The 26,619-nt window shown below is 39.9% G+C and overlaps 1 protein-coding gene across 2 annotated transcripts; it reads right to left on the bottom strand.

Annotated features, from left to right (window-relative positions):
• Positions 1–621: 621 nt before the first annotated feature.
• bmal2 (basic helix-loop-helix ARNT like 2) lies at positions 622–21,310 on the bottom strand. 2 transcript variants are annotated; one of them, XM_006789533.3, is made up of 17 exons: positions 21,012–21,310; positions 10,798–10,927; positions 10,650–10,703; positions 8,838–8,879; positions 8,513–8,670; positions 8,117–8,196; positions 7,617–7,709; positions 6,243–6,360; positions 6,022–6,171; positions 5,670–5,913; positions 5,148–5,254; positions 3,944–4,094; positions 3,766–3,836; positions 3,556–3,667; positions 3,337–3,427; positions 2,748–2,847; positions 622–2,625 (listed from the first exon to the last, which is right to left on the bottom strand). In XM_006789533.3, the coding sequence occupies exons 1-17, from the start codon at positions 21,067–21,069 to the stop codon at positions 2,468–2,470; spliced, it is 1,917 nt and encodes a 638-aa protein (XP_006789596.1). In that variant the 5' UTR covers positions 21,070–21,310; the 3' UTR covers positions 622–2,467. The 2 variants fall into 2 exon arrangements, with proteins under 2 accessions (XP_006789596.1, XP_035763013.1); XM_035907120.2 differs by lacking the exon at positions 7,617–7,709.
• Positions 21,311–26,619: the final 5,309 nt, after the last annotated feature.

Raw genomic sequence — 26,619 nt, 5'->3', positions numbered from 1 at the left:
TCCTTTTAAAGTCTGCAGAGGCGCCACGTCGGAGACTGTTTCCAAAAAGCCGTGGAGGTTCATTTTGTGTCCAAAGGCACTTCAGACCGGACACAAGTAAGGAGGAGTCCTCTTGAGAGTTCAGCTGCTCCATCAACCGGCTCCTTAAAAATTCAAGCATTAGATATAACAGACAATTTTCTGCATGATCCACAACAAGCTTTTCCAGCCTCGAAATAAGAGTTGTTGTTGAAAAATCTTGACGTGGCCTTCAAGAAATGAGGGGAAAAAACAGTATTCCCAAGAATCAAACAGGAACTTTTTTTTAAGACTGCACCGTTTCATTATAACGATTATGTGAAGATAACACGTAGACGTGCAGCCTTTTTGACCCAAAAAGCTCAGTGGACAACACTGGTATATATCTCACACACACACACACACACACACACACACACACACACACACACACACACACACACACACACACACACACACACACACACACACACACACGGTATAAAAATCCATGTGCCACAAACCAAATGATTTTGCTGGATTTCAGTAGTTCATGTTTTAATTGAAAAAAAATCTCCTTAAAAGTTAAAGATTTCAGTTAAAAGAATGTGTAATCACTAAATGTTTAGACATAGAGGATTTATTTTTAAGTAACTTATAACAGGGGATGTATATACTCAAGTTGTTAAATTTCTTATAAAAACAAAAAACAAAACAAAAACAAAAAAAACAGCCAAATGCAATAACTTTATTATAATGGACCTATAAAGTAAATTTCTACATTATCTGCTCTCACCAGGATCTCAAGCCGACACCCTTTAATTTAGCATACGACAACACTTTGGTAACTCCATAACTAAGAGCCACTCATGGCCACGCTCAGCAGTGGATCACTAACAAATAGATCATCAAATCATGGCTATCAGAGGTTTCATTACTTTAGTAAAAAGCTAGAATGTGCAACTGAAAGCATGGCCAATCCTAAACTCTATATGAGGTAAATGGCAATGGGATCCATACTGCTCCATACTGCTGACCATTCAAGTTCTCACAAATGTCACACCACAGCTCTGCAAATGTTCTACACTCAGGAATCATGCACGTGGCTATTACACAAGAGGAAATAAAGGGGAGGGGGGGAAAAAGTTTGGAATGACACTTCTGCATAGCACAATCCCTTAACAAACATATCAATTTCAACCCTGTCTGCCACATAACAAGCACATAAACATGTTCTCAGACTGTCCGTGCATAAAAAGAAGAAACGGTAGAAGGTATGGCTTACCTGCACGACTATACAGACAACAATAAGAACAAAGATTCAGAGGTGAACAAGTACTGATACTACTTGTACAGTATGCAGGGAAGTGTGTAAAATCTTAAAAGTTGATAACTCCCTGACTCGCATCAGTCTCAAACACGTATTGAGAAAGTGTCACAGATGTGAAATGGGTTCGCTCTTCAGCCATCGCTACCAACCCTCAATATCAGCACTTCTAAAGTGCCGTTCTGATTTGCATGAAGTCGTACTGTAGTGCTCATAAATGACCAGCCATCAAAACTGGCAGCTCATCAACTAAAATTTTTTGAAGGTGGAACTAGTAAATTCTGAGGCTTTTTATGCAACCTATCCCTTTAAGACACATGTGGCCTGAAGACATGGTGTTTGCAATCATATCGACCCCACATATGTACAGCGACATATGTTAGCATACAAGAGAAGAGGTTACTACACCGTTTGTGAGAAAAATGTTCAGATACTGACAAGAGAAAATCTCAGAGCGCCACGTCTGTAGGTGACTCTCAAAGAGAGTAGAGGTTATGGAAGTGTGGTCTGCCGCGGTAAGCTTTAAACCCACGGTTTTGGATCCTGAGGGAAGGGTTGCAAAGCTTGGCCAGTTTTTTAGGGTGTCCTCTTGCATTTTAGTCAAGCATACAGTACCTAATGAAATTACAACTTTAAAAAAAGAAAGAAAAAAAGAAATCAATTCAGTGCAATTGTTTTTTGCGTCACCACTCTCAACCTGTGTTTAAATTTAGGTGGAGAAAAATAGAAGCAAGGATCCAGAGCCATCATGATGTACATCATATCACTCTTCTGTGCGTTCACGGCTTCTTCGACCTTTCTGAAGCTGACGGCAGATTTAGGAAAGCAGGGAGGAGAGGAACAGCGTTTCAAGGTGAGTGGGCGGGCAGCTGCAACGTTTAAGAGGCACATCCTCTTTCTGAGAGGGAAAGCAGGTGTCCCTTAATGTTGCCGATTCTGCTCCTGTTTGAGCAGCCACCCAAATACTAGACAGCTTATGTGGAGAAGAGTAACTAATATATTAAATTTTAACAAAACAAAACAAAAAAAATAAAACAAAAACAGAATGCTGCTCCTTCGAGTAAGCTTCAAGCAGTTTCTGCCATCATCAAAATGAGGATCCGGGTGTTTTCCAGCGTGCCGTTTCACACTGTAATGCAGATTCTATAAGGACCAGTGCATCTCTTCAAAGTCCACGGCTTCTCCCAAGTTTGTGTCCGTCTCCAAAAGGCTCCAGATCACTGCCATAGCTGCTTCATCACTGCTGAGGCTATTCAGGCCTGGTCCAACCACGCTCTCCAAATCCAACTGGGAATTTTCTCCTGGGGTAAGGTGGAGTGAAAACAAAAAGGAAAAGTGACCAGGTTACAATAGGGAAGAAATAAATACAGCGAGTAACTCAGTTTATTATAACAAAGTTTATAGACAGGATGAGTGGAAGTACCCATAAGAGTCTCTCCTCCTGAGAATGCAGCTCCTTGAGGCTCACTCTCCGAGCTGGACTTTCCTGGTATTTCCATGTCTGATGTTTCTCCATTTGGGACCTGAAGACCAAAGGGGAGCACACTATAACCCTCACATCACATCTTAGACATAGTTCAGCTTCTAAAAATGTTTTATGTGAGCCAGAATAGAATAGAATAATCCTTTAATTGTCCCACAAGGGGAAATCTATAACGGCAGCAAGAAAGACACATATGCAAACAAACAATACACAAGACACAGAACAGAAACATACACAATTTTTACATATTTACATCAAGGACAATGGTTACCAAAAACAGAGTACTGTACCGTTATTAAATTAAATAAAACTAAATACAGATAAGAGGCAAACCCTGGTTATAGTGTGAATCGGTTAATAAAATAGTGCAAGTTACAGCGCTGATGTAAACCTCTATGTTTGTTGGGAGCAGTTTTGATTGTACAGTCTGACAGCTGCAGGGAGGAAGGACCTGTGGAAATGCTCCTTCATGCATCAAGGATGCATGAAGTTGATTGGATTGATTGGATAAACAGCCGGCATGACTCACGCTGTTGCTGATTTGATTGTGAATTTGTGGGGACTTGTCCTGTGGCAGACTGAAGGGACTGACGTTTCCACTGGAAGGTGATGAGTTCGTCCTAAAGGAAACCCACACAGAACAACTTAAAACAGCAGTATCCTTCATCTACAACAACACCAAGTAACCAGAGCATAGATGCAGATGCTGGACTTGTGTGTTTGTAAAGTAATTATATCCAGTACATACCTGTTGAAATCCAGCAGCTCATTGGCAATCTGGGTTCCTATGCTTCCGGCATATATCATAGTCCCAGGTGTGCTGGAAATGCCAGGTATAATAGGAGGGGACTTTTTACAGTCTGACAGGGAAAAATAAGACAGAGCAGAAGAGTTAAATAAGTGAAAGGGGGGCCCCCTACAACCAAATAATGTGTTGATAGAATAATTTTATAAAGACCTTCAGAAGCCTTGGGATTGCTCGACTGTTCAGATTTATTTCCTGACCGGCCTGCTCGACTGGGATCATATCTGGTCATAGGATGAGCAAAGAGAAAAATTCAAATTAACACACATATATACAGACGCACTCACAGATACATAAGCAAATGTACAAATCCACTGAACCATATACTCACGAGATGACTGTGTTAGTTGACACTATATATTCTAGTTCTTTGGTCCACGGATTTACAAAACTAAACCACTGACTTTGCAGAGTGACAAAAGAGCCGTATTTTGTTTTGAATTTGTAGCAGTTTGTCTCTATTTTTTCTTTACTCCGTAGCACTGTGGAAGAAAAACAGCAAGAGGACAAGTCAGAGAAACACTAGAAAACAAAATCTTTAGATAACGCTGTAACCTAAAAGTACATCAGTGATCACAAAATACTTAACACTAGAACCGCCAACAGGGACATATTGATCCCCTTGCTTTTAAAATCATATAACTTAAACCAGTGGTGTCCAAAATCAGGCCTTAAGGGCCTGATTTTGGGCCGGTGTCCTGCAGGTTTTAGATGTATCCTTGATCCAACACAGCTCATTTAAAATGGCTAAATTACCTCTTCAACATGTCTTGAACTTCTCCAGAGGCCTGGTAATGAACAAATCATCTGATTCAGGTGTGTAGACCCAGGGTGAGATCTAAAACCTGCAGGGCACCAGCCCTCGAGGCCTAAAGTTATACTAAAACCATCAGCTCATGGCTTTTTGTAAAATGGATTTATATATATATATATATATATATATATATATAAGGATTGACGCTTTCTGCATCAATGGAATGTAATACTAGGGTACAACAGGTCGGAGTGAACACATGGACAACAGAGTAAAAACTAGAGTAGAAATTCAGAGCAGAGCTGCCATGTCAAATGGGTTTCATGCTTGAGGAGATGAAGTGCTGCAGCCGGAGGTGGAGCAGTGTGGATAGTGTGCTAAACTGTCAGTTTTACTTTTACAGTAATTAATTTAATATAATGTGTTTGACTCCCCACCCCTCCCCCCATAATCATGAATTGGATAAGTGGAGGAGAATGGATGAATGGAGATATATTACTTAGTATTTGTTTGTTAATTAATTGTAATAATTTTGATTTAACATCATTTGTAAATTAAAAAAAACTTAAAATTTTACTGCAGTTTCTGCAGGATGGAGTTAAAAATAAAACAAACAAACAAACAAACAAAACACCCACATTCCTGGCAGTTCTGTGTTAATTAGGTATTTATCTGACCTATAATAAACCTAAGAATGAAACCATTTGTTAAACATGGAAATGGCTTTAAACATATCCAAAATAGAAGGAAAAAAAACCCCATACATAAATAAAAACTGCACCTTTTCGATGTCTGTCTGCTAAATGGGGTAAGTCATCTTGATGGAAGTATTCGTAGCACGATGTCCCGAGCAATTCTTGGGGAAGATAACCTAGAATGGTCGTCGCTCTGTCAAAGAAAATTGAAATATAATTAAGAGAGATCCAAATATCCTATTACATCAGCTAAGATTTCCTTTAAAATGGAAAAATTCATACAACATAAACATTTCAGACAGTGCAAGAACAGAAACATTTTTAATCTGTTAACTGAATGTTTTACCTACCACTTTTGTTATGTTGCTATAGATACACAAGCTAGTTATTGATGAGCACTATTATTTATGACATGAACTACAAACGAGGAAAAAAAACCAATAAGCTAACCAATTAGCTTTATTAGAAATGCTAATCAGTTGTACATTAATAATGTGCGCCGGACTCTCTGGGACTTTTAAACATAAGGCCAGATTAAAAATCAATAGTTATTTTAAAAGTAAAAATCACCACAACTGCCACACTTTGACAATAAACCCCAGTTTTACCTTTGATCAACAAAGGTGAACTTGCCATCCATGGCATAGCGCGTGATGAACTCTGTGGGTTTAACTCGGACTTCTCCATTAACCTGGGGAGATGAGTGGTTGTGGACGCGTCCCACCGCCACTAGACAGCTGAAGTGGGAGCTTTCCTGCTTGTCCACTTCACCCTCCCCTTCTGCTCCCAGCTGACTGGTCGGCCAGCTGCGCATGTAGCCTGTACAGTGGACTGTGCAGTACTTCTGCGACTCTAAAAGCCGATGCAGACACAAATCAAAAGCAGAACACAATTAACATACTCATTAAAAAGCTTTTTTTGAATTTAGACCTAATAAAACCTGCTGTGTAACATCTCCACCTTTCTTTTTGGAGACATTTCCCTGGGATTCCTTCTCTTCCACTTTGATAGAAACTTTGTTATACTTCATGCGACAGAAGAATGAACGACGAGCACCCGAACACAACCGTGCTGCACCGATTGGAAGGTCAGCCTGAACCTGCAGACCGGCTAAAGACACGAGAGAAACGTTAACCGTAATCTCTTACACACAAAAACAGAGACAAGAATATTTGCTTTACTTTTAGCATCTATTAGCCGTTCACGAGGATATAATTCAGAAGCGGACAGCTGCTCCTTCACTTTTCCCATGTCCTTTGGGTGTATGTAATCAAACAGGCTCTGCCCAATCAGCTCCGCCTAGAGGAAAACAAACAGCTCATCAAACTGACCTAAGCAAGGCTCCTATGGCGTATATAAAAAAAAATGTCAAAGCCACTCTAAGACCTAAGGCAATTACTCCTTATGATGAAACCCCCTCCCAAAAACCCCCAAAACACTGATGGTTAACTGTGACCCTTGGAGCACACCAGACACTGTGTGGAGCACAGATGGCTTAAATGACAGCTTAGGACTATAGTGTTATTTTGATCATTATTTTATAGTCTTATCAACAAGCACACGAATACACTCAAAAGCCACTTTGTTAAGTACAGCTGTTCAATTGGTCATTAAACACTCATCAGCTAATCAATCAGCAGCAACTTGATGCATTTAGGAATGGTCAAAGCACGCTGAAGTTCAAACTGAGCATCAAAATGGAAGAAAGGGTGATTTAAGAAACTGAATGTTGGAAGGTTGTTGGTGCCAGATGGGCTCACCAGAAACTTCCATTTCTATGGTTTCCAAAGCTATGGTCCGAAAGAGAGAAAATATCCAGTGCGCTGAGGAGTCTATTTCTCCTGCAACATTTGGATGGTAGGATTAGAAACTGGCATAAACAACGTGAAAACATGGATCCATCCTGCCTTGTGTCAACAGTTGAGGCTGCAGCTGGTGGTGTAATGGTGTGAGGGACATTTTCTTGGATACATGAGAACACTGTGTCACAAATCATGACAATAATTTCACTCAGTGGCCTCAACAATCACCAGATCTCAATCCAATAAGAGCACCACTGGGATGTGGTCGAACGGGGGATTAGCATCATGGATATGCAGCCAGTAAAGCTGCAAAAGCTGTGTGATTATGTTGTATCAATATGGATCAAAACCTCTGAGGAATGTTTCCAGCACCTTGTTGAATCAGTGCCATATAGAATTAAGTCAGTTGTAAATGCACAAAGAGATCCACCTGAGGTACTAGCATGGTGTACCCAATGAAGTGGCTGGTGAGTGTATGGCATCTTTCCAGTAATCACTTGTCCTGCAACAGGCTATTGTGCACTAACTATTAGGACCAACATAACGATAGATTTAGATGACATTTCCATTTCTATTGAGTACTACAATACATAACAAATGCTGTGCACTGAAACATCTCACTACAGAGTCACCTGATGGTTGTGAATTCAAATCTATTTACATTAGTTACAAGATAACAAAAGCCATCTGGTGTGTCCCAGGTTTTCATAACAAAAGACACTGCAGAAACAGTAACAAATGTAAAAGTTTTACCCGGCTATAATTTAATATCTTCGTGACAGACTCTGAGACAAAAACTATTTTCCCACGATCACAGCCCACTACAAACAGGAACCCATCTGCAGCCTGCACGATAAGGAAACAAAGGGGAGAAAAGGGGAGCCAAAGTGATGAAATGTTCTAGAAAAAAATAGCAAGAGTTTGTTATTAAAAATTTTTTTTTTACAGTAGTAATGTAGTTTATTGGCAACATTTCAACTACTTTGTTACACTGTTGTGTGTCTGCAAAGACAAAAACGTTGAACCATGTTCAGACTTTTCTTTATAATAAAATTACATGAATAAAAAAAACCAAAAAGATGAGAAGCTTGGCATTGTTATTTGAATAAATAACAAAATAATAATCTGCAGCATATGTGGACTGTACAGAGTGTTGTTCTGCTTTTTAAGGAAAGGTTAAAACATCCCCAAAGGGACTTGCAGGTTACACTTCATACCAGAGAAACCGTTAGATTTGTTACTTCTGCATTTACCTTGAGAACAAGATGTTTGAGCTCCTCATCAGGAAGGAATGACGGTTTATAGTTGGCTTCAGAAAAAGAACTTGCTGAACCTGAAAATATAAAGATATTACACGAAGTTACACAAATAAAAAATAATGATAATTGAAAAGAATACTGACGACTGCCAGTGCTGCTCAGCTTCCTAGTAGATGCACCTATGGTATAAATTTGAAAATCCTTGACAACATCTTTCTTCAGTTATTGTGTTGACAATCCCCCATCAGCCTTTCACAGCTCAGGGATATAAGTAACACTCCAGCACAATACCAATAATTTAAATAACTGGCAGTTACCACCAGTAACAACAGAGTCAGAGTAGATTAATTGAACAAATTAAAAAAAACAAACACAACATTGAGTTGGTACCTTTGAGAGACTTGAGGTGCTGTACTGCCATTCGAAGCACAGTGAGTTTGTCCAGCTTACGAGACATGGGGTTACAGGTGGGGATCATGGCTGAGAGCTTGTCAATCAGATTGTTCATTTTGTCCCGTCTCCTCTTCTCAATTTGGCTATGTGGCTCCCTGCAGACACATGAATTCAGAAATAATGCCACAAAAATAGAAACAACTTTTCTTCTTTGCCTTTACAGATTTGCAGTATATTGCAAAACTTAACCAATTGGCATTTTAAGATTCCCATGATCTTGTAACATTTCTGGTAAAGTTTTATCAGTTAAGTCATACTCTACCTGAAGCATTTAACTTTGACATGTTGGTCCTCTCCATCTGACCTGCAAGTAAAACAAATCTGAAATGGTTTAATGCTGATTAAAAGCATACAAAAAGGTATAAAGAGGTGTTAGCACCTGAAGAAAATCCTTCAGGACTTCAGAAAATTTCTTCTCAACAAATTCCATGAAAAGCAATACACCAATAAGTAACATACTAAGGCCTCAGTTACACAGGCTTAGAAACCAGCCAGTGACCCCCAGGCAACCTCTGATCACTAGCAGATTGCTGCAGAGCAAACCTTCCCAAAGTGTGGGGCCCGCCGCCTAGGGGAGGCAGAGCCATTGCAGGGGGGGTGTGGCATGAAAAGGGGGGAAAAAAACAACAACAACGCTTGGACACTGCAAGCATGGTGCACCTACACAAACGCAAAGCAGGAGATGAAGCATCGCTGAATATGTTTCCAAACCAACTTCATTCTAAGCCAAAGACTAGAAAATATGGTGAAGCAAATCTTCCCTTTGGTTTCACCTGCACAAGTGCCGAGGTAGGTCTCCCTGCAGGATTGGTTTTCCCTTCGTCAGGAGCAGCGCTGGGCTGTTCAAATCACGGACAAACAATATCCCACATTCTTGATTTTTAGTTCACAAACACTTATTGTAATGACTAACTACTCCTGACATTTTGGAGATGCTAGCTCTTTATACAGTAAAGTTACAGCGGGATACAAATAACATCAGGCTGATCCTGCCACGATTTGTTCCCCCGGTTCAAATCACGGACAAACAGCATCCCACAGCTGTTTATGTTTTTAAACCCATTTTGCACAGAGAAGCATTTTTTTGAAAAATGTATTGATCGCAACGTTGAATATTATTACACAGGAAAAAAAAACAACTACAGACGAACGCTGTATTCCTCGTCCACACGTAAACGCAAAAAAGGAGTTTTAAAAAATCTCAGTTTTCGGTGATTCGAAACGCTGTTTACGTGTGGATGAAACAGCTGCGTTTTCAAAAATACCCGTGTAGGTGCGGACGTAGCATAAAAGAGTTAGTAGTTTATTTTCTTACTACCTGCAGATTACTTGTATTTGCTTAATTGTTTACTAAATGTTTGAGGTGTGAAATAAACCGCAATTGAGCAAAAAAATATGTGTGTGTGTGGTTGGAGGATGTGTGCGTGTGTGCGCGCGAGAGAGGGGGGGGTGGCGCAAACATTTTTCTGTAAAACAAAGGGAGGCCCAGCGAAAAAAGTTTGGGAACCACTGCTGCAGAGTATTTCCTAACCAGCTGGCGAGTGGCTGCTTGAGTCTGTTGGTCAGTGAAGATGCAAAGAAGTTGCAAAGAAGATGGCAACTACTTTGTTAACTGCAAATGCTCACTACCCAACCACCCATCTGTACTGAAACTTTGAAGGCAAACTATCTCCATTTCCAGTTTGGATTTTCACACTTTCAGTACCGTATTGAGTAGTCAGCAAGTGTTTGCAGACAAGTCAGCGTCTTCCATGCAACATCCTGGTGACTGCAGCAATTTGCAAGCGATCAAAGCAATCACAAGGAGGTCCTTGGTACAGAATGGTATACCTCTTTGAGACCAATTTCTTCTAGCGACAGCCAGCTACCACCTGTGGTTACCAGAGGTCACTGACCAGGGCTCATCCACACAATTTCATAGCGACTGCCAAAAAATGCTCACAACTAGTTGGGGAATGCTAATTTTCTAGGCTTGAAACTGAGGTTTAAATACTACCGTCTCTAAAAAGTAGGTCTAAAGCTTCATGTAGCATTCCTCTGCATCACATTGTGTCATGTATCAGTTAAACTGTACCTGTTTTGGTCATCTTCCATATCTACATCAGGGACTGAAACACATTTTGAATCCCTAGAAAGAAAAACAGCAGTGTCTGTATTAAAAACAAATATTAGTGTGGGTCTTAAGATTTAGATTTTCCTGAAGCAAGCACTCCCATACGTACTGGTTGTCCACGCTGCCCTTGCGCTTTCGGGTTAACTCCACGCTCAGGGACATACCAGCAGCTGAGGGTGGGGTCATCAGGCTGGGCAGAGACACAGAAGTACTTTGTTCTTCCTCAACCAGCACATCATCTGAAATGCAACACACGGAGAAGTGTACCTGGTCATAAAACATGAGGAATTGATATAATTTTCAAATACAATATAAGAGACCACGCACTACTGCAACAGATTGCTCCAGCTGTTTATGCTGAGCTAATATATAATAAAGATGCCAAATATATGCATATGCAATGGCGCTAGCATGGCTGGCAGCCTTAACCCAATTTCCTTCGGGATGAATAAAGTATGATCAATCAATCAATCAATCAATCAATCAATCAATACTACCTTCTGGCTTTAAAAACAATTTTAAATACTTGATACACAAGTTACACATACCGATACATTGTGTGATTTAATAGGGACATAATAACTGGTTCTCAAACTGTCAGGTGGGCCCAGTGCTATGGAAGTGGGAGTTAGGTTTTGTAATGTTGATTGTCATTTATGCTTAGAAATATCTACTTATATATGCTTAGAGGTGTATAATTAATTGTGTAGTGATAGGATGTGTGATCTTTAGCAGGCTGCAAAGGCTTGGTGTGCATTCCAGAGTGTTCTGGAATCCACACCTACATCCTGGGAGCATGGGAAGAGGTCGTACCTTGTTTTATTGTTTTATGGTAGGATAAACGTGGCTATATCTGTTTTAGGCTAAGTGCTAGACTTTCCAGACCAGTAGGTTTAGGGAAGTCATTTATGGGGTCACACTCTGACCACACACACACACACACACACACACAGGCAAGGTACTCTTTGTTTGTATATAGGCGGCGTATGTTAATTAACCTATGCATATTCATGTAACCTCAATAAAAGAGCAGTGTTACGGGGGAGCGGACGAGAGCAACTGGGGCCAGTGTTGGGGAGTAACGGAATACATGTACCGCCGTTACGTATTTAAAATACAAAATATGAGTAACTGTATTCCGTTACAGTTACCGTTTAAAAAGGTGGTATTTAGAATACAGTTACTTTGTTGAAATAAATGGATTACACGGCGGTACTTCCCTGTTTCATATTGTGGCGGGTCAGGACTGTTTGGGTTTTGTTTGACAGCTACGTTCTGTTGTTCCAGGCGGCAGCGTTACAGTTGCCATGGTTACAGGGTGACGCTCTCTCTCTGCGTGTTTCCTGGGTGAGAGAGGCCTTTTTGTTGTTGTTGTGCTAAGCTAATAGGCAGAATGCTACAGGTATAGCTCTAAAGAATGTAGCATCATAGGCAGTGTAGTCCGTGCTGCAGGGAGAATGGACTGCCATACCCGTTATGTGTCTGTGAGCGAGGGAGGGAGAAAAAGGAAAAGTACGAGCTGTCATCGAGCAGAAACGGGAGCTGGAAGCATGTAAATATAATAATAACCACTGCAGCCAAGAAGAGTGCCTGACGAGCCCAGTTGTAAGTAAGCTATTAAGACTCGACTGTACACCGTGTTCGTGTTTTCCTCCAAAAACAATAAGTTCCGTTGGAGCAGCCTTTCAACGCCTCTCTCTGTCTCTCGCAAGCAAAGTTGACCCAGACAACAAAGTAAAGCTATTTTTCGGCTAAAAGCCCGACACAGAACCCACTGTATTAGCCAGAGGTCCCTTTACTACGGTTCGGAGCCGCGGACCCTCAGTAACAGTAATAAATCACAGCAATAGTACATTCATGTAGTTGTAAACAGCATGATAATATATTAAGTAATCCAAAGTATTCAGAATACGTTACTCTCATTGAGTAACGTAACGGAATACGTTACAGAATACATTTTGGGGCATGTATTCTGTAATCTGTAATGGAATACATTTTAAAAGTAACCTTCCCAACACTGACTGGGGCCAAGCGAAGGAACGGCGTTTGTCCGGTTCTCTCCCGTGCACGAGAAACATGAAGAACTTTGCCTACTCGTGTCTTGCTTTGCTGTGTAATTATATTGTCTTCAACGTTCCAGCGAATAGGTTCAAGCTACAAACCTATCAGTGGGTTAGTGGACAACCAGGGGCAAAATATAAAGGCAATTTAAAAGAATGTGTGAATGAATGATACTTGACATTACTATTGAATACAATGCAAATAACAATTCTATGTCATGTCGCAACTGAAGGAAGAGGAGCTTTTTGTATTGGACAACCATGTTTGCAGAGTTAAACAATACACTCAATCAGCAACTATTGAAGATGAGTTAGGGTGTGAGGAGCTGCTGTAAAACTTTAACTTGTGGCGTTTGTGTTTTTTCAAGGCACCCAAAGTGCTTTACAATTCCACTATTCATTTACTCTCGCATTCACACACTGGTGGAGGCAAGCTACGGTTGTAGCCACAGCTGCCCTGGGGCAGACTGACAGAGGCGAGGCTGCCATATTGCGCCATCGGCCCCTCTGGCCAACACCAGTAGGCGGTAGGGTAAAGTGTCTTGCCCAAGGACACAGCGACCAGGACAGAGAGCCCGGGGATCGAACCGGCGACCTTCCGGTTACAGATACGCTTCCCAACCCCCTGAGCCCCCACAACAATGGACAACACCACAGAAAAAGGGTTGTTCAAGTGTAGCTGCTCTAACTTGACTTGTGGTAATCTTTGTTATTTCGAACATAAGAAGTTGCATTTTTATTGGAGAGGATTTATTTTTAGAGCCACTTTTATTGAGCCAAAAGCTCAGACTATGCAAAACACTCTGTTTCAGCCATTTTCCCTGCTATTGATGGCTTTAAATGATGCCAGTAAAAGCAGATATTAAAAAAAAAGAGCCAGACCCACCCACCTGCTGTTCAAAAGTTACATTTACAAGAGGCAGAGAATCAGCAGAAGGTTGTCTTTAAAGTAGAATAATGGAGCTAAAACAACTAGCTTCAGATGGTCACTGAATCAAATGTCTGAGAATAATTTTGAACTGTGAATCATGCAAAGCTATTCTAGTGAAGTGCAGGAATACAAATACAGAGCTGGAAATTAGCACAAGCACCTTGAACATTAGCTAAAAATAACAAAAATGAAGCTAAAGAGGAAAAAAAAAAAGCTGGATCCTATTGGTAAGGTCATCTCCCTAAAGGTGAAGTGGGTTTCCAATAATATTTGCCAGTGAACCTTCAGATGTTAATGAATCCAGCTCATTATGTTCCTACAGCTCAAAGACTTGGCCATTAACCAGCCTTCAGAGAGAAAACAGCATGCTGTTAATGCCTGATCATAGCTCCCACGGGGATGTATTTGAACTGAGGCCAGTGTGTGCTAACAGAGACTTATAATGCACAAACTGCTTTAGTAGAGCTGTTGAGACACCACCAACTAATAGCTCTACACCTCTAGACTGTATAATCTATTGTGGTATAACATGAGCTGCCATGACTGATGTACACATGGCCTCAGAGGCACTCAAGTTTGTATGCGTGTGAGAAATTAATACAATGGCAAGAAATAGCCAAAATGTGGCTGATATCCATGGCGCCTAGTTTTAACAGTTCCACACTGTCTGTGACCCAAACAGTTGTTAACAGCTTGACTGAAGCTTAACTTTTAATCCTCATCAGATTCTGTTGGATTACAGAGAAGGCGAGTACTTGAATGGACATCAGGCCATACAAACATCCCCCTGTCAACTCCCACAATCCCTCTCTTAAGGTCACGTGCCCATTAATTTGCTCATTCACTCAACACCTGAATGAGCATCTGCTGCACCCAACTCACCCCACACCCTGTGCTCACACAATGGCAACAACATGAGAAATGACTTGTTTCTCATTAACTTTAAGTTATACTTTCAACAATGTTGCAACAGCTGCCATTGAACATTAAATGGTGAGTGTTTTCATTTATAGAACAACAAAAACACAGAAATGGGAACAGATGTGCAAGAGTGGAACATAAAGGCAAACAGTCTGATCAAAATAGGTCATAGGATACTCTGTTCCACCCTGCTCACACATACACCCCGGGCCTGCCCAGTAAGTTTGCATTCTTCAGTCATTACCAGCTCAACAGCTTAAATGATAAGGTCCAACTTCTGGTCAAACATTTATAAGGCACGCAGTTAACTGCATGATGACTGTGCAAAGGAAAGCATAGATATACATGTTACATAGAGAAGAAACTTATAAAACAATGAAGTGATATTTATTTCAATATAGGATTATTGGATTTTGCTTTATTTGCCCAGCAGATAAAGTTTAGTTAGTAAACTGTGGCATTTTGAGCTACTCCAATAACAGCACAGAAACTGTGAATCATATCCGAGTAACAGCTTGAGATGTGTCCCTGTTTGTATCATTTATACAGACTAGAGATGGCACGATACCACTTTTTTATGTCCGATACCAATATCATAAATTTGGATATCGGCCGATACTGATATGAATCCGATATAGTGTGTTTTTTTAAACAATAAAACTGTTTTTTTGGTTTGATGGGTTGTCCCAAAAGACAGGAGCAGACGTAATGGCATTGTTAAAAGCCATTACACAAAGTCCACTTAACAGACCTGATTTTAATTCTGAAGAAACACATGGTTAAGAAAGTAAATGTTATGAGCATGTTTTCTTCAGCCAATTTATTTTACTGTTCTCAGGTCAGCGCTATATTGCACTTAATAAAAAAGAAATAGCTACTTGTATTCCTTCATGCCTTCTTTTATTAAGATGCTAAATGTAGACTAGTAAACGTTCTTATTTACACTTGCTTATATGCAATGCTGTGATAAAAGTATTTTCCCTATTCTTAATTTTTGTTTTTGCATATATGCCACAAACAAATTTAATGCTACATAAAAATACCCAGAGTCAAAATGCAGTTTTTAAATGATGATTTTACTTATTAAAATGGAAAAAGAGTTATCCAAACTTACCTCGCCCTGTGTAAATTGCTCCCTAAACCAAAAAACTGGTTGTGCCACCTTTGGCAGCAATAACTGTATTCAAGCGACTGTGATGACTAACAATGAGACATTTGACAATCGGGAATTTTGGGCCATTCTTTCTTGCAGAACCGTTTTAATTCAGCCAGATTGTTCATGCTAGGAAAATCCTCCACACTGTTTAAAGACATGCCAAAGCATGACACGGCTACTCCAAAACCTTCACTTTGCTTGTTTGAGGGATTAAGAGGCGGACTGGCAGGTTTGTTTCGGTTCACTGTCTCGCCCAGCCCCTTTTTTATTGTTGAATTGTGAACGCTGACCTTAACTGAGATGAGTGAGTTATGCAGTTCTTTAGGTGCTACTCTGGATGAGTTGTCGATTTGCTCTTGGGAGTAATTTCGTAGGCCAGCCACTTCTGGAACGGTTCACCAATGTTCCAAATTAGAAAATGAATAAACTGTTGTTGAACTCCCAAAGTCTTGCGAAACTGCTTGATCTCAGTAACTTTGCTTCTCAGACATTTCTTTAGATTCCGGCATGATTTGTTGCTTTTGAGATCTTTTAGCCTACTTCACTTTGTTAGACAGGTTCTCTTCAAGGTTCTGTTCTGTTTTTTGACTTTTCTACTATGTTGAATATTAAAAATGCAATCAGCCTAAGAAATCAGGAAGTAGGCACACACTTTTTCACAGCACTTTATATAAGTCCTAATGTTTCATGTTTCATGTTAGACTGGCTATAGTTGAGGCGGTAGACCAGGTCTACTAATCGGAAGGCTAGTAGCTAGATCCCTGCATAACAAAGTATCCTTGGGCAAGATACTGAACTGCAAGTGGCTCTCCAATGCATTCACTAGAGTGTGTAGAAATGTTTCACTTATAAAGAAAAAGCATAGAAATAAAGTGCTTGTATGAAAGATTGTGAATTGGTGCATGAGTCCTGTTGTGTAAAGTGCTTTGAGTGCTCAAGCTGAGTAAAAAGTGCTATATAAGAACTAGTCGGTTTACATTTATAAGATTACTTTGAAGGTGTTCTTCTAATTAGACTGCCAAACAGAATTACAATTGCATGGCAGGATACTGTAAACGGACAAAGCTTCAGTCAGGAGAACAACTGAGATAACACAAGTCTGCAACCAAAAAACTGCATACGATTTTTTTGATTGTGTCTTATAGATTTTTACTCACTGAAACCAAGAAAAATATTTTAAAAACTCCATCTTGTCTGGTTTTCTTGCAAAACTCACATTTTTAGTTGAATTAAGCATGCAATTTCCCTTTTTAAACTGAAATCTGGTATTCTATACTTGAGTGAAAAAAAACCCCACATTTTCAACCCCCCCCCCCCAAAAAAAAACAACAACAACAACAAACAAACAAACAAACAAAAAACTGTACGTGATGGAGGGAAATGGAGATCATTTTTGCAGACCTGTGTAATCCATCCACAAAACAAGGTTAGTCATTAATATACTGCTGCATGGTCTGGGCAGTAGTTACATCGTAAGGTTGTAAAAACTGAGCTTTAAAACGTGCTTATAGTTTTTCAACCCCCCCCCCCCCCCCCCCCCCCAAAAAAAAACAACAACAACAACAAACAAACAAACAAACAAAAAACTGTACGTGATGGAGGGAAATGGAGATCATTTTTGCAGACCTGTGTAATCCATCCACAAAACAAGGTTAGTCATTAATATACTGCTGCATGGTCTGGGCAGTAGTTACATCGTAAGGTTGTAAAAACTGAGCTTTAAAACGTGCTTATAGTGGCAATAAAAACCAAGAGAGGTCGGCAATGATCACTGACTTTTTTTTTTTGAGGGGGGGGGACACCTTGTTCAGATTAAATATAGCAAGGTACAAAGCACTAAAACATGTTAAAAACACAACAGCCTTAATAAATGCAGATTAAGGTTCTATGACATCCCATTCCATTCAGTGCTCAACTGAACTGTTAAATGTAAAAATATATACAATTGTGGGATTTGTATTAGGGCTGCCACGATTAGTTGACTAGTCACGATTACGTTGACTATCAAAATCGTCGACGACTGATTTAATAGTCGACGCGTCGTTTGAAGCTTTGTAAGATCAGAAAAGACGCAGGAATAAGTAGTAGAATTTAAGAGTGTAATAACGGACTGAAACAGAAGATGGCAGCACTGCAGGTACAAGGATGCCAGCTGCCGTTAAACCCCGAAGAAGAAGAAGCTGTGTCCCAGAATTCATAGCGCAGCCCAGCTCAGTTTCCAACAATGGCGGCAGCTAGTTGGTTTTAATAATACTCTTATTATTCTTTCTGGGTCACAAAATAAACGTTTAACATATTTTCAGGCGAGAATGTAGCTGTGTAAACCTCAAATATCTGCTCAGTTTATCAAGACACCACATATTTTCAAAAGCGCTCCGACGGTTTCGAGACGTCTGTTACCCACTAGCTCGATTGCTAGCCGGGGGCAAGGCTTACTAGAGCCCGTGAGAACACCGCACTCCCGGCAAATCGTTTTCAAACCCACCGCCGTCTTTCGCTACTCAGGTTAAATATATATAAGTCACTTAAATAACTTAAAAATGTTATTGTTTCGCTTTTTTTTTTTTTTTAGTATTTTATTTGTTCCTGAGTAAATCGGTTTGGCTGAGATTAAAGTTATAGTTTTTACACAGCTGAACAAACATCAAGCAGACAACTGAATTATCAGAAGTGTGAGATGCTGGAGAATATACTCTGGTGTCCCGTTATATTTTAAATAGCGAGGAGTTTATTAAATTTCACTGAGACAATCTGCAAATTTCATTAAAATTTAATAAACTATCATCTTGTCTTTATTTTTAGTTAGCACATACCTTAAACACTTAAAGCTGTAAGCTAATGATGGTTATATAAGATCAGATCGCAAAAATAATCGGTGACTAGTCAACTATCAAAATAATAGTTTGTGGGAGCCCTAATTTGTATACGCACTATAGATTATGGCACTCACGGTGACCTAGGTAATGTTGATCTAAAGCTTTATCAACATTGGTCCACTTGTCCAGAAGAAGATGATAGGTAACATACACACACACACACACACAAGCTACAATCATTATAGTATGATAATGAGTGTCAAATATTTGCAAAAGGCACATGTAAATAAAAGTAACTGCTGCGTTTCAGGCCACCTTTTGCAAAGTATTTACAGTAAAAAAACAAAAACAAAAAACACATTGGCTCAATATTATTTTGTAGATGTATTACTACAACCTGAACACCAGCACAGTTTACATCAGGGGTGGGCAATTCCAGGCCCCGAGGGCCGGTGTCCTGCAGGTTTTAGATCTCACCTTGGGCCAACACAGTTGAATCACATGATTAGTTTGTTACCAGGCCTCTGGAGAACTTCAGGACATGTTGAGGAGCTAATTTATCCATTAAAATCAGCTGTGTTGGTTCAAGGACACATCTAAAACCTGCAGGGACACCGGCCCTCGAGGCCTGGAGTTGCCCACCCCTGGTTTACATCCTAAAAGTTGTCTCAAATTGAGCAATGTGAACAAAAACTGAACCTATGCCAGTAGCAACAAGTTCAGTTTGAGCTCACTCACTCTTGCTGGATAAGGGCCCCATGGGCAGTTTTCAATTCGATATTATGCCTTTACTGGACAGTTAACTGTTTATATTACGCATGTGATGGATTCAAAATGGCAGTAGTTATGTGGCAAGCAGTACTGTAGCTTGCCATCACCAGTGTGTGAATGTATGTGTGAATGGGTGGATGATCGTGTATAGTGTAAAGCGCTTTGGGGTCCTTAGGACCACGTAAAGCGCTATACAAATACAGGCCATTTACCATTTACTCAGTTACTGGGAGCTTTCAATACAGCAGAGCAGAGGAGGATATCATCTCTTTTATTACACACACACACACAAACACACACACACACCCACTTTCTACCACTATATAATCAATAGCTTTAGTTTCAGAGTATGAATATGAGACCCTCACTTAATGGAAAATGAATTCGAAAGCGTGTTATTTATAGTAAAAAGGTGGCCAATTCTTAAATCAACTCGAGCACCCTTTTCTTTTATGGTTCCAGCTGCTTTATTAACTACTCATTTCCTATATACTATTCCTTACTTTACCATAACATTAAAGATTGTGTGTTTAAGTGTATTCGTTAATGCAAGATTTTTATCCCAATGAAGTATATTTGAGGAAATATAACAATAAGTAATAGCTGAAGGTGATCATGCTATTTGACCTTGATTATGCTCACATGACATGTTGCACATACATATATATTATATACACATGTATGTACACATGTATAATATATATATATATATATATATATATATATGTACACACACACACGTATGTATGTACACATGTATTATATATATAGATATATAGATATATAGATATAAATATATATAGATATAGATAGATATATGACTTCAGTTCTTATTATAGGAATTTATAAACTACCATTTACGAACTCTGAATTTGAGCGAAGATATTCTTTACAAATGTTGGCTTTGACTCACCAAATTACACTATATACAGTTATGTTTATTTATATGGGCACTGGTCTTTAGTTTGTACTAAACTAAAAGGGTTCCGAGTATATTTTACACTGTGTAAAGAGACCGCGGAGCTGTAAAATGAACTTACAGAAATGTCTGCTTCATCCAAGCTAATGTAAGACAAATGGCCGAGCTGAGTCAACGGATAGAGGCACCGACCTTAGTTGGGCCTAAATAGCAGCAAGCACTGACGCTGATTAAACACCACTTTCATCAGAAAACAGAACATAAGCGTCAGATATATCCGCAAGAACAATCTGTCCTTGGCTATGACAGCACCTCCTCTAACAGACTCATCTTAGCCGAGTGTGTAGCCCGGCCTCGCCTCGGTGCCGCTGCTAAGCTAACATTTACGTGGTTTAATCTTTCGAGTTAGCATTAACAGTCATTAAAACACACAATTTACATATAAAAACCCTTATCCTTTAACTGATAAACACGCAAGGCGGATATTTAGCGCAATTCGCAGAGTGGTATCACTTAACAGCGTCGTGTTGTCTTACATAAATGGCATAGCGTTAGAGGGCGAGCTTGGTCTACTGATCTACTGACCTAGTTTTTGGAATAGCGCAAAGTTACAGTCAACGAGCAACAAAAGAACTGCCGGAAAAACATCGCTTCTCTTTTCTATTTGTCCTAAATGTCAGTGCCGCGGAGACATTTGAATTTCACCCCTATTATTCAAAGTGATAATAGCTTTAACATGTTTGAATTACCTGCCGGTTCGCCTACCGCTCTGTCACCGCCGGTAGCCGTTGCATTCCTGGCCGACATGGCTGGAGCCGGAGCCGGTACGCTGGGGCCCGGGACTCCAATGCATGGATGAAGCAGTCGACTCCTACCAGATAGTGTTTGTTAGTGAAGACGCTGCGAGAGGGGGGCACAAAACGAGCAAAAATATTCTAAAACCCGCTTGTTTATCGCTAATGAAGATTTAAAAGCAGAGGGAGGGCATCGAAACGTGCACAAAGGTACTAGAGCGAAGTGCAATTGGGACATAGTAGGGAAACACGGAAGACAGAGCACAGTCTCCTCCTACCGGTTCACAACCAGAATCACCGCTGTAGCTTCACCGACCTCCCGTCAAAATGGCTGATTGGTTATCCCAATAACCATATAATAATAAAATAATAATACAAATAATAATTAAAAGCACTTATTTATCCTGACAAATCCTGGGACAGTTAATTAGTTAAAATTCCAAGTTTAAGGGAGGGGGTTCGGAAAAGAAATCTTAATAGCAAATGAGCATAAAGAAAAGCTTATTAATAAAGTGTCTGATAGAGCCCCCAAAAGAGATCAAAAGTCTCAAAGCAGCCGTGCATGCCTGTCAGAGTGACACAGAAAAACAAAAGGAAAAAGTTTTTGAGACAATATTCGAGGATCCTAGCAATATCAAAATCTCAAACTTTTCTCAAAGTTGGTTTTAAAGTATGTTTAGTTACCTAATTTAATGAGATAATGTGATTTAGCCATTATCCCGATAGTTCCTCTTATTAATAATACTTCATATTTATTATTACAATTATTATTATTATTGCATTCAAAGTGCTTTAAACAACATGCCACATTTACCCATTCACACAAGCACTTTCTTCTATGCTTTAAGTGTTTTCTAGCTTTCTATCTAGGCATTCACACTCATATGAGCACATCGGAGATAAATGTGGGGTTAGTATCTTGTACAAGGATACCTGGCATGCGGACTGGGATAGCCAGGGACCAACCCTCTGATTAGTGAGTGACCTGCTCTACCTCCTGTGCTACATCCACCACATCCTTTCCTTTGTCTTTACATTAGTTCAGAAAACAATTAACAAATAAAATAAAATATAACATACTTGGATCAATTGATCAATACTCTTGTTATTTATTGGACCCATTCTGGCTGTAAACATGGACCTAAGACTTTATTACTCCCACATCAGGGAAATTCACTTGTTACATCAGCACATGGGACAGGAAAAGAAAGTGAATTAGAGATAAAACATTGGGAAAAAATATTGTATAAATCGTCCTAAATACTATACTGTGTACAAATGATTACTATATACAGTAAGACACACATAGATTTTTTTTTATGTGTCCATAAATTGCAATGGGAGCGATGATGCATAAACCAGTGGTTTTACAGAAAGGCAAGCAGAGACAGTTTCTGCACCCCCATTTAAATATACAAAAAACATTTTCCTCCACAACTTACATTAATATAGATTGGAGCAGATTATGAAATACCAGAGAATTTCGCTTCAATCGTTATCAGAAACAGCCAGCTATTATGTCAGTTATGTCTGTAACTTAGGTTCCCTGAAGAAAAGAAACAAGGTACAACACGTATAGCATGGTATATTACACTCTATGTGTCTTGGCTGAAGACCCTTGGTGCTATATGCCAGTGAGTAAGCTTCTATAATCCAGTGAAACAGCAGGTGTTTAGACAAAGGTCTACCTCTGGTTGGATTAGCAAAGCAATCAAAGAACTGCTCACACGATGCCCGGGGCTGCATTGTGGTCGATTTTGGAGAAGAACAGGAGGTAAACAGTCACTGCTCATTTTGGTATCAATCCGATACCAAATAAATACAGGGCCAGTATTGCTGATACCAAGTATAGCATAGCAGATAGCAATACTTCTTCGCTAGGGGCTTGGGAGAGCCAATTCAGCCACCTGCGGCCTCCACACCAGCTTCTGAGACCAAGCCAGTGGGTCCCGTTTCCCCTGAAACTGAGGGACATCCATTCTCTGAGCCTGCTGTGAGACCTCTGCAGCCCCAGCTAGTCACATCTCAGCCACAGGTCTGTGCACCATCAGGACCTGCTTAGCACGAGCTGGAGGTTGTCGCTCCTGCATGTCCTGCCCAGCCACGGCATAGATACAGTTGGGTCTCATCTACTTAGCAGTGAAAATGTATGCTATACCTTCTAATGATACTGTCTAAGGGAAGCAAACAGAATTGGTCCTAGCACAGAACCTTATGGAGCTGCATAATGAAACTTAATGTTTGAGGAGGACTCTCCATTTACATAAACATGTCTGGCGTGTAAGTCTACAACTCTGCTTCCGGGTAGTCTGGATATCTGGGGGTGCTCGCCCGCTGCTGTTGCGGCAACGTGGACATGCTGGAGGACATTAGTCCAGTTCCTGGGCCTGCAGCACCTCCTTTATTTCTGGTCATGATTTTTAGAAATGACTGCTGCGTCATCTAAAGTGGGATGGATGCTGTGTCTCTTAACAAGACCAGGTTTCCTCCAGAAAGTTTCCCAATTATCTATAAAGCCCACATCATTTTATTGGACACCACTCAGACAGCAATTTAAGGAGAATATGCGGCTAAACATGTCACTCCTGGTCAGTTTGGGGAGGGGACTAGAGAAAACTCTGTCTGACATTGTTTTTGGCAAAGTTACACACCGATTTAATTAATTTTAGTGACCTCTGGGTATCAATGCTGCCAATGTGAATTATTATTTTACAGAAATTATGTTTATCCTTAGCCAGCAGTTTTACATTTCCCTCTATGTCACCTGCACTGCCCTCTGAAGACATTTCAATATGGTTGCTGGTGTCCCTAGCTTCACATTTGTCAAAACATTTAAAATCCATAAAAACAAGATTGAGGTAGAAGCTTGCTTTTTATTCTTTGAAATGATGATGACATGGCAAAAGATTTCCAAGCATATTGACCGGTGATCCAGGTGTCCAGGAGTCATCACTAAATGAGATGTCACTTCTAGACTCAGGTGTTTCTCTCACTTAACTGTAAACCATCATGAACCACATCCTGTCCATTGGCCTTATGTTGGTTCATGGCAAAAAACAATTCACAACTGAAATAACATTTGAGATTAAAGACTTGGATTAGATAGTGGTGAAGTAATACAATTATGACACTCCATTGTCAATCTTCTTGTTCTTCTTGTTACTTATTGGCACTGTGCTGGCTGTAGACATAAACTTTATTACTCCCTCAGTGGGAATTCACTTGTTGGAGCAGCACAAGGGACAGGGAGAAAAGTCAATTAGAGATATATTGGTAATTTAAAAAACAATAAAACAATAAAAATAGTAAACTGCCAAAACACTATACTTGGTCATTCAGTGATGACCATCCTGTTCTCCACATTGTTACCCTGAGATACAAATCCAACAATGGCTGTATAATCGAACGTTAGGTGGACTTATACATACATGGTCCAGTGTAAAGAGTGTAAAGAGGAAGGAAGAGAGCGCTATCATCTGAGGATCCCCCATGCACCACTTCAGACACACAATTCTGAAGCCTCACATACTGTAGTCTCTTGATGATGTATAGTCAATTGCTCATGCAGTAACATCAACATCAACTCCTGCTCCTCCCAGCTTGTCCCTCAGCAGTGCCAGCTGAATTTTGCTGAAGAAATTGAAAAAGTCAAAAAATACCACCTTTACAGTGCTTTCAGGATTCTGGAATCTGTACAGGAGGTAAATGAATGCATCATCCATCCTAATTTCAGGACAGTAAGTGAACTGCAGGAGGTCCAGCTGCATGCCTGCAAGAGGTCAGATGTGACAGAGGATGCTGATTTTAAATAACTTCCTTCACAAATGGAATTTAATCATCAGCCACTGACTAGTAGTTTGTTTCTGACAAGTAATGGACTTGTCAGATTTACAACTTTGGACTAAAATCAGTTGCAAGCTTCCAGGAATCTGCAATGTTTTTCAGTGTTGCAGCGACAGGACTAAAAAGTCTTTTTTCTTTTATGTGAACATAAGCATATTGAGATGTAAATTCAGCAATCCCTGAAGAAAATTACGTATAACATTGATCTCACATTCAACTCATCAGTCTAAACATATTCGTTACTTTTGTCTCACGTCAGTTCTCAATTCTGGCCACTAGGTGGCAGGAATTACTTGTATAGAAATGAAGAGAAGCCTTCATATTCAGAAATTTCTTTCTTACTTCCAAGATGAATCTACAGTATCCATTTTAATCTGAGAGTTCAGATATTTTTTACAGATATTATGTTGGGAATATTCTGTTGCAGTCACCCCATCTATTATGCATAACTTGTTTCTTTATTATTATTATTTCTTTAGATCGAGTTGTAACAAAAAAATGTAGTGAGACTAATAAAGATTATTATATCATCAATCAACCTAAAATTGCATCATAAAATGTTAATAAAAACATAAAAAATCTGAAACTAGGAGCTGCGACATTTCTAGTAAAAGGAACATTATTTGTTGAAAGAATTTCACTGGGGGCTGAGCTCTTACTCTGTGTATGCAGTAAATAAATGGCATGAGTGCCAGAATTGCCCTGTTCAGTCACTTTTCAAGAGTTATGACAGACTCTCTGGGTTCAGGCCAACACCCACCAGTCTGCTGTTTAAATTTTAAAATCTCAATGTATTTGTTTTTAAAATGCTGCATATTTAATGACGTGCAAAGACGAAAATTCACTCTCACGCAGTAAGTATTTCACAGAAATGCCCATTAGTGTCCAATGGGTTAGAAATATGGTACTGTTGCTGGCACCAGCGTTGTTGCAGCAGTTCTTATTTCCTTTCCTTTCCTTTCCTTTCCTTTACCTTCCCTTCCTTTCCTTTCCTTTCCTTTCCTTTCCTTTCCTTTCCTTTCTTACTAAATTTAGGCACAAAACCGGCAGAGAACAGGATATAAAACCCGATCCTCGATGGCTCTGTCTTAGGTTTCAGCTACTCCCACTTTACACCACACACGTCCAGTTACTCCTGTCTCTCCTCAGTGCAACATGTCAAGCTCATTCATATTTAATAGTTTGTCCACTGGCCTACTATCAGATGAACCCAAGTAGCTTCAAGGGGTGGCGCAGGGAGGTGATGTTGAAGATGATGATGTGTAAAAGCGAGGGGCTGGGTTTTGAAAACCAGCTGCACCTGCCCCTCCTCATTAGGAATGGATAGGTTATGAGATGGAGAGGAGATCTAAGCAGCTCATTCAGTTCAGCTGCAGACAAAAAAGAGACCACAATGCCTAGAAACTAAAAACTGGATTCTACCCTTTCATTTGCTTCCTGCCTCTCTGGTCAGTCCTGGATGGATCTCTCAGAGATGAAACAAGTTCCAGATGCTCTGACCAAACGGTGCTTTGGTAACTGATGAGTACTTTAGTATCCCATACCAAAACTCCTTCTTACCTCTGAGGGACTCCTGGTACCACTGAAAGGTGGAGCCAATCCTCAGTGCCACAAACTCAAGGAATGAGGAACAGCTTTTAGTGGATTTTTGTGTCCCTGATCAGAACAAAGGGTACCTCTTGAGGTATCAAGAATCTATTTTGGGATAAAAGGTGAGGAG

Source organism: Neolamprologus brichardi, chromosome 7 (genome assembly GCF_056152115.1).
Source record: "Neolamprologus brichardi isolate AB-2024 chromosome 7, ASM5615211v1, whole genome shotgun sequence".
Classification (NCBI taxonomy): domain Eukaryota; kingdom Metazoa; phylum Chordata; class Actinopteri; order Cichliformes; family Cichlidae; genus Neolamprologus; species Neolamprologus brichardi.
The sequence above is the reverse complement of the archived record's forward strand: the minus strand, read 5'-3'. Positions and strand labels throughout refer to the sequence as shown.

Excerpts from the sequence above, each read along its gene's own strand:
- bmal2 (XM_006789533.3), bottom strand. The coding sequence starts at position 21,069 with ATGTCGGCCAGGAATGCAACGGCTACCGGCGGTGACAGAGCGGTAGGC. Across the intron at positions 8,671-8,837 it reads GTCAAAGTTAAATGCTTCAG|GGAGCCACATAGCCAAATTG; the intron begins GTAGAGTATGAC and ends ATGTGTCTGCAG. Across the intron at positions 3,668-3,765 it reads CAATCCCAAGGCTTCTGAAG|ACTGTAAAAAGTCCCCTCCT; the intron begins GTCTTTATAAAA and ends TTTCCCTGTCAG.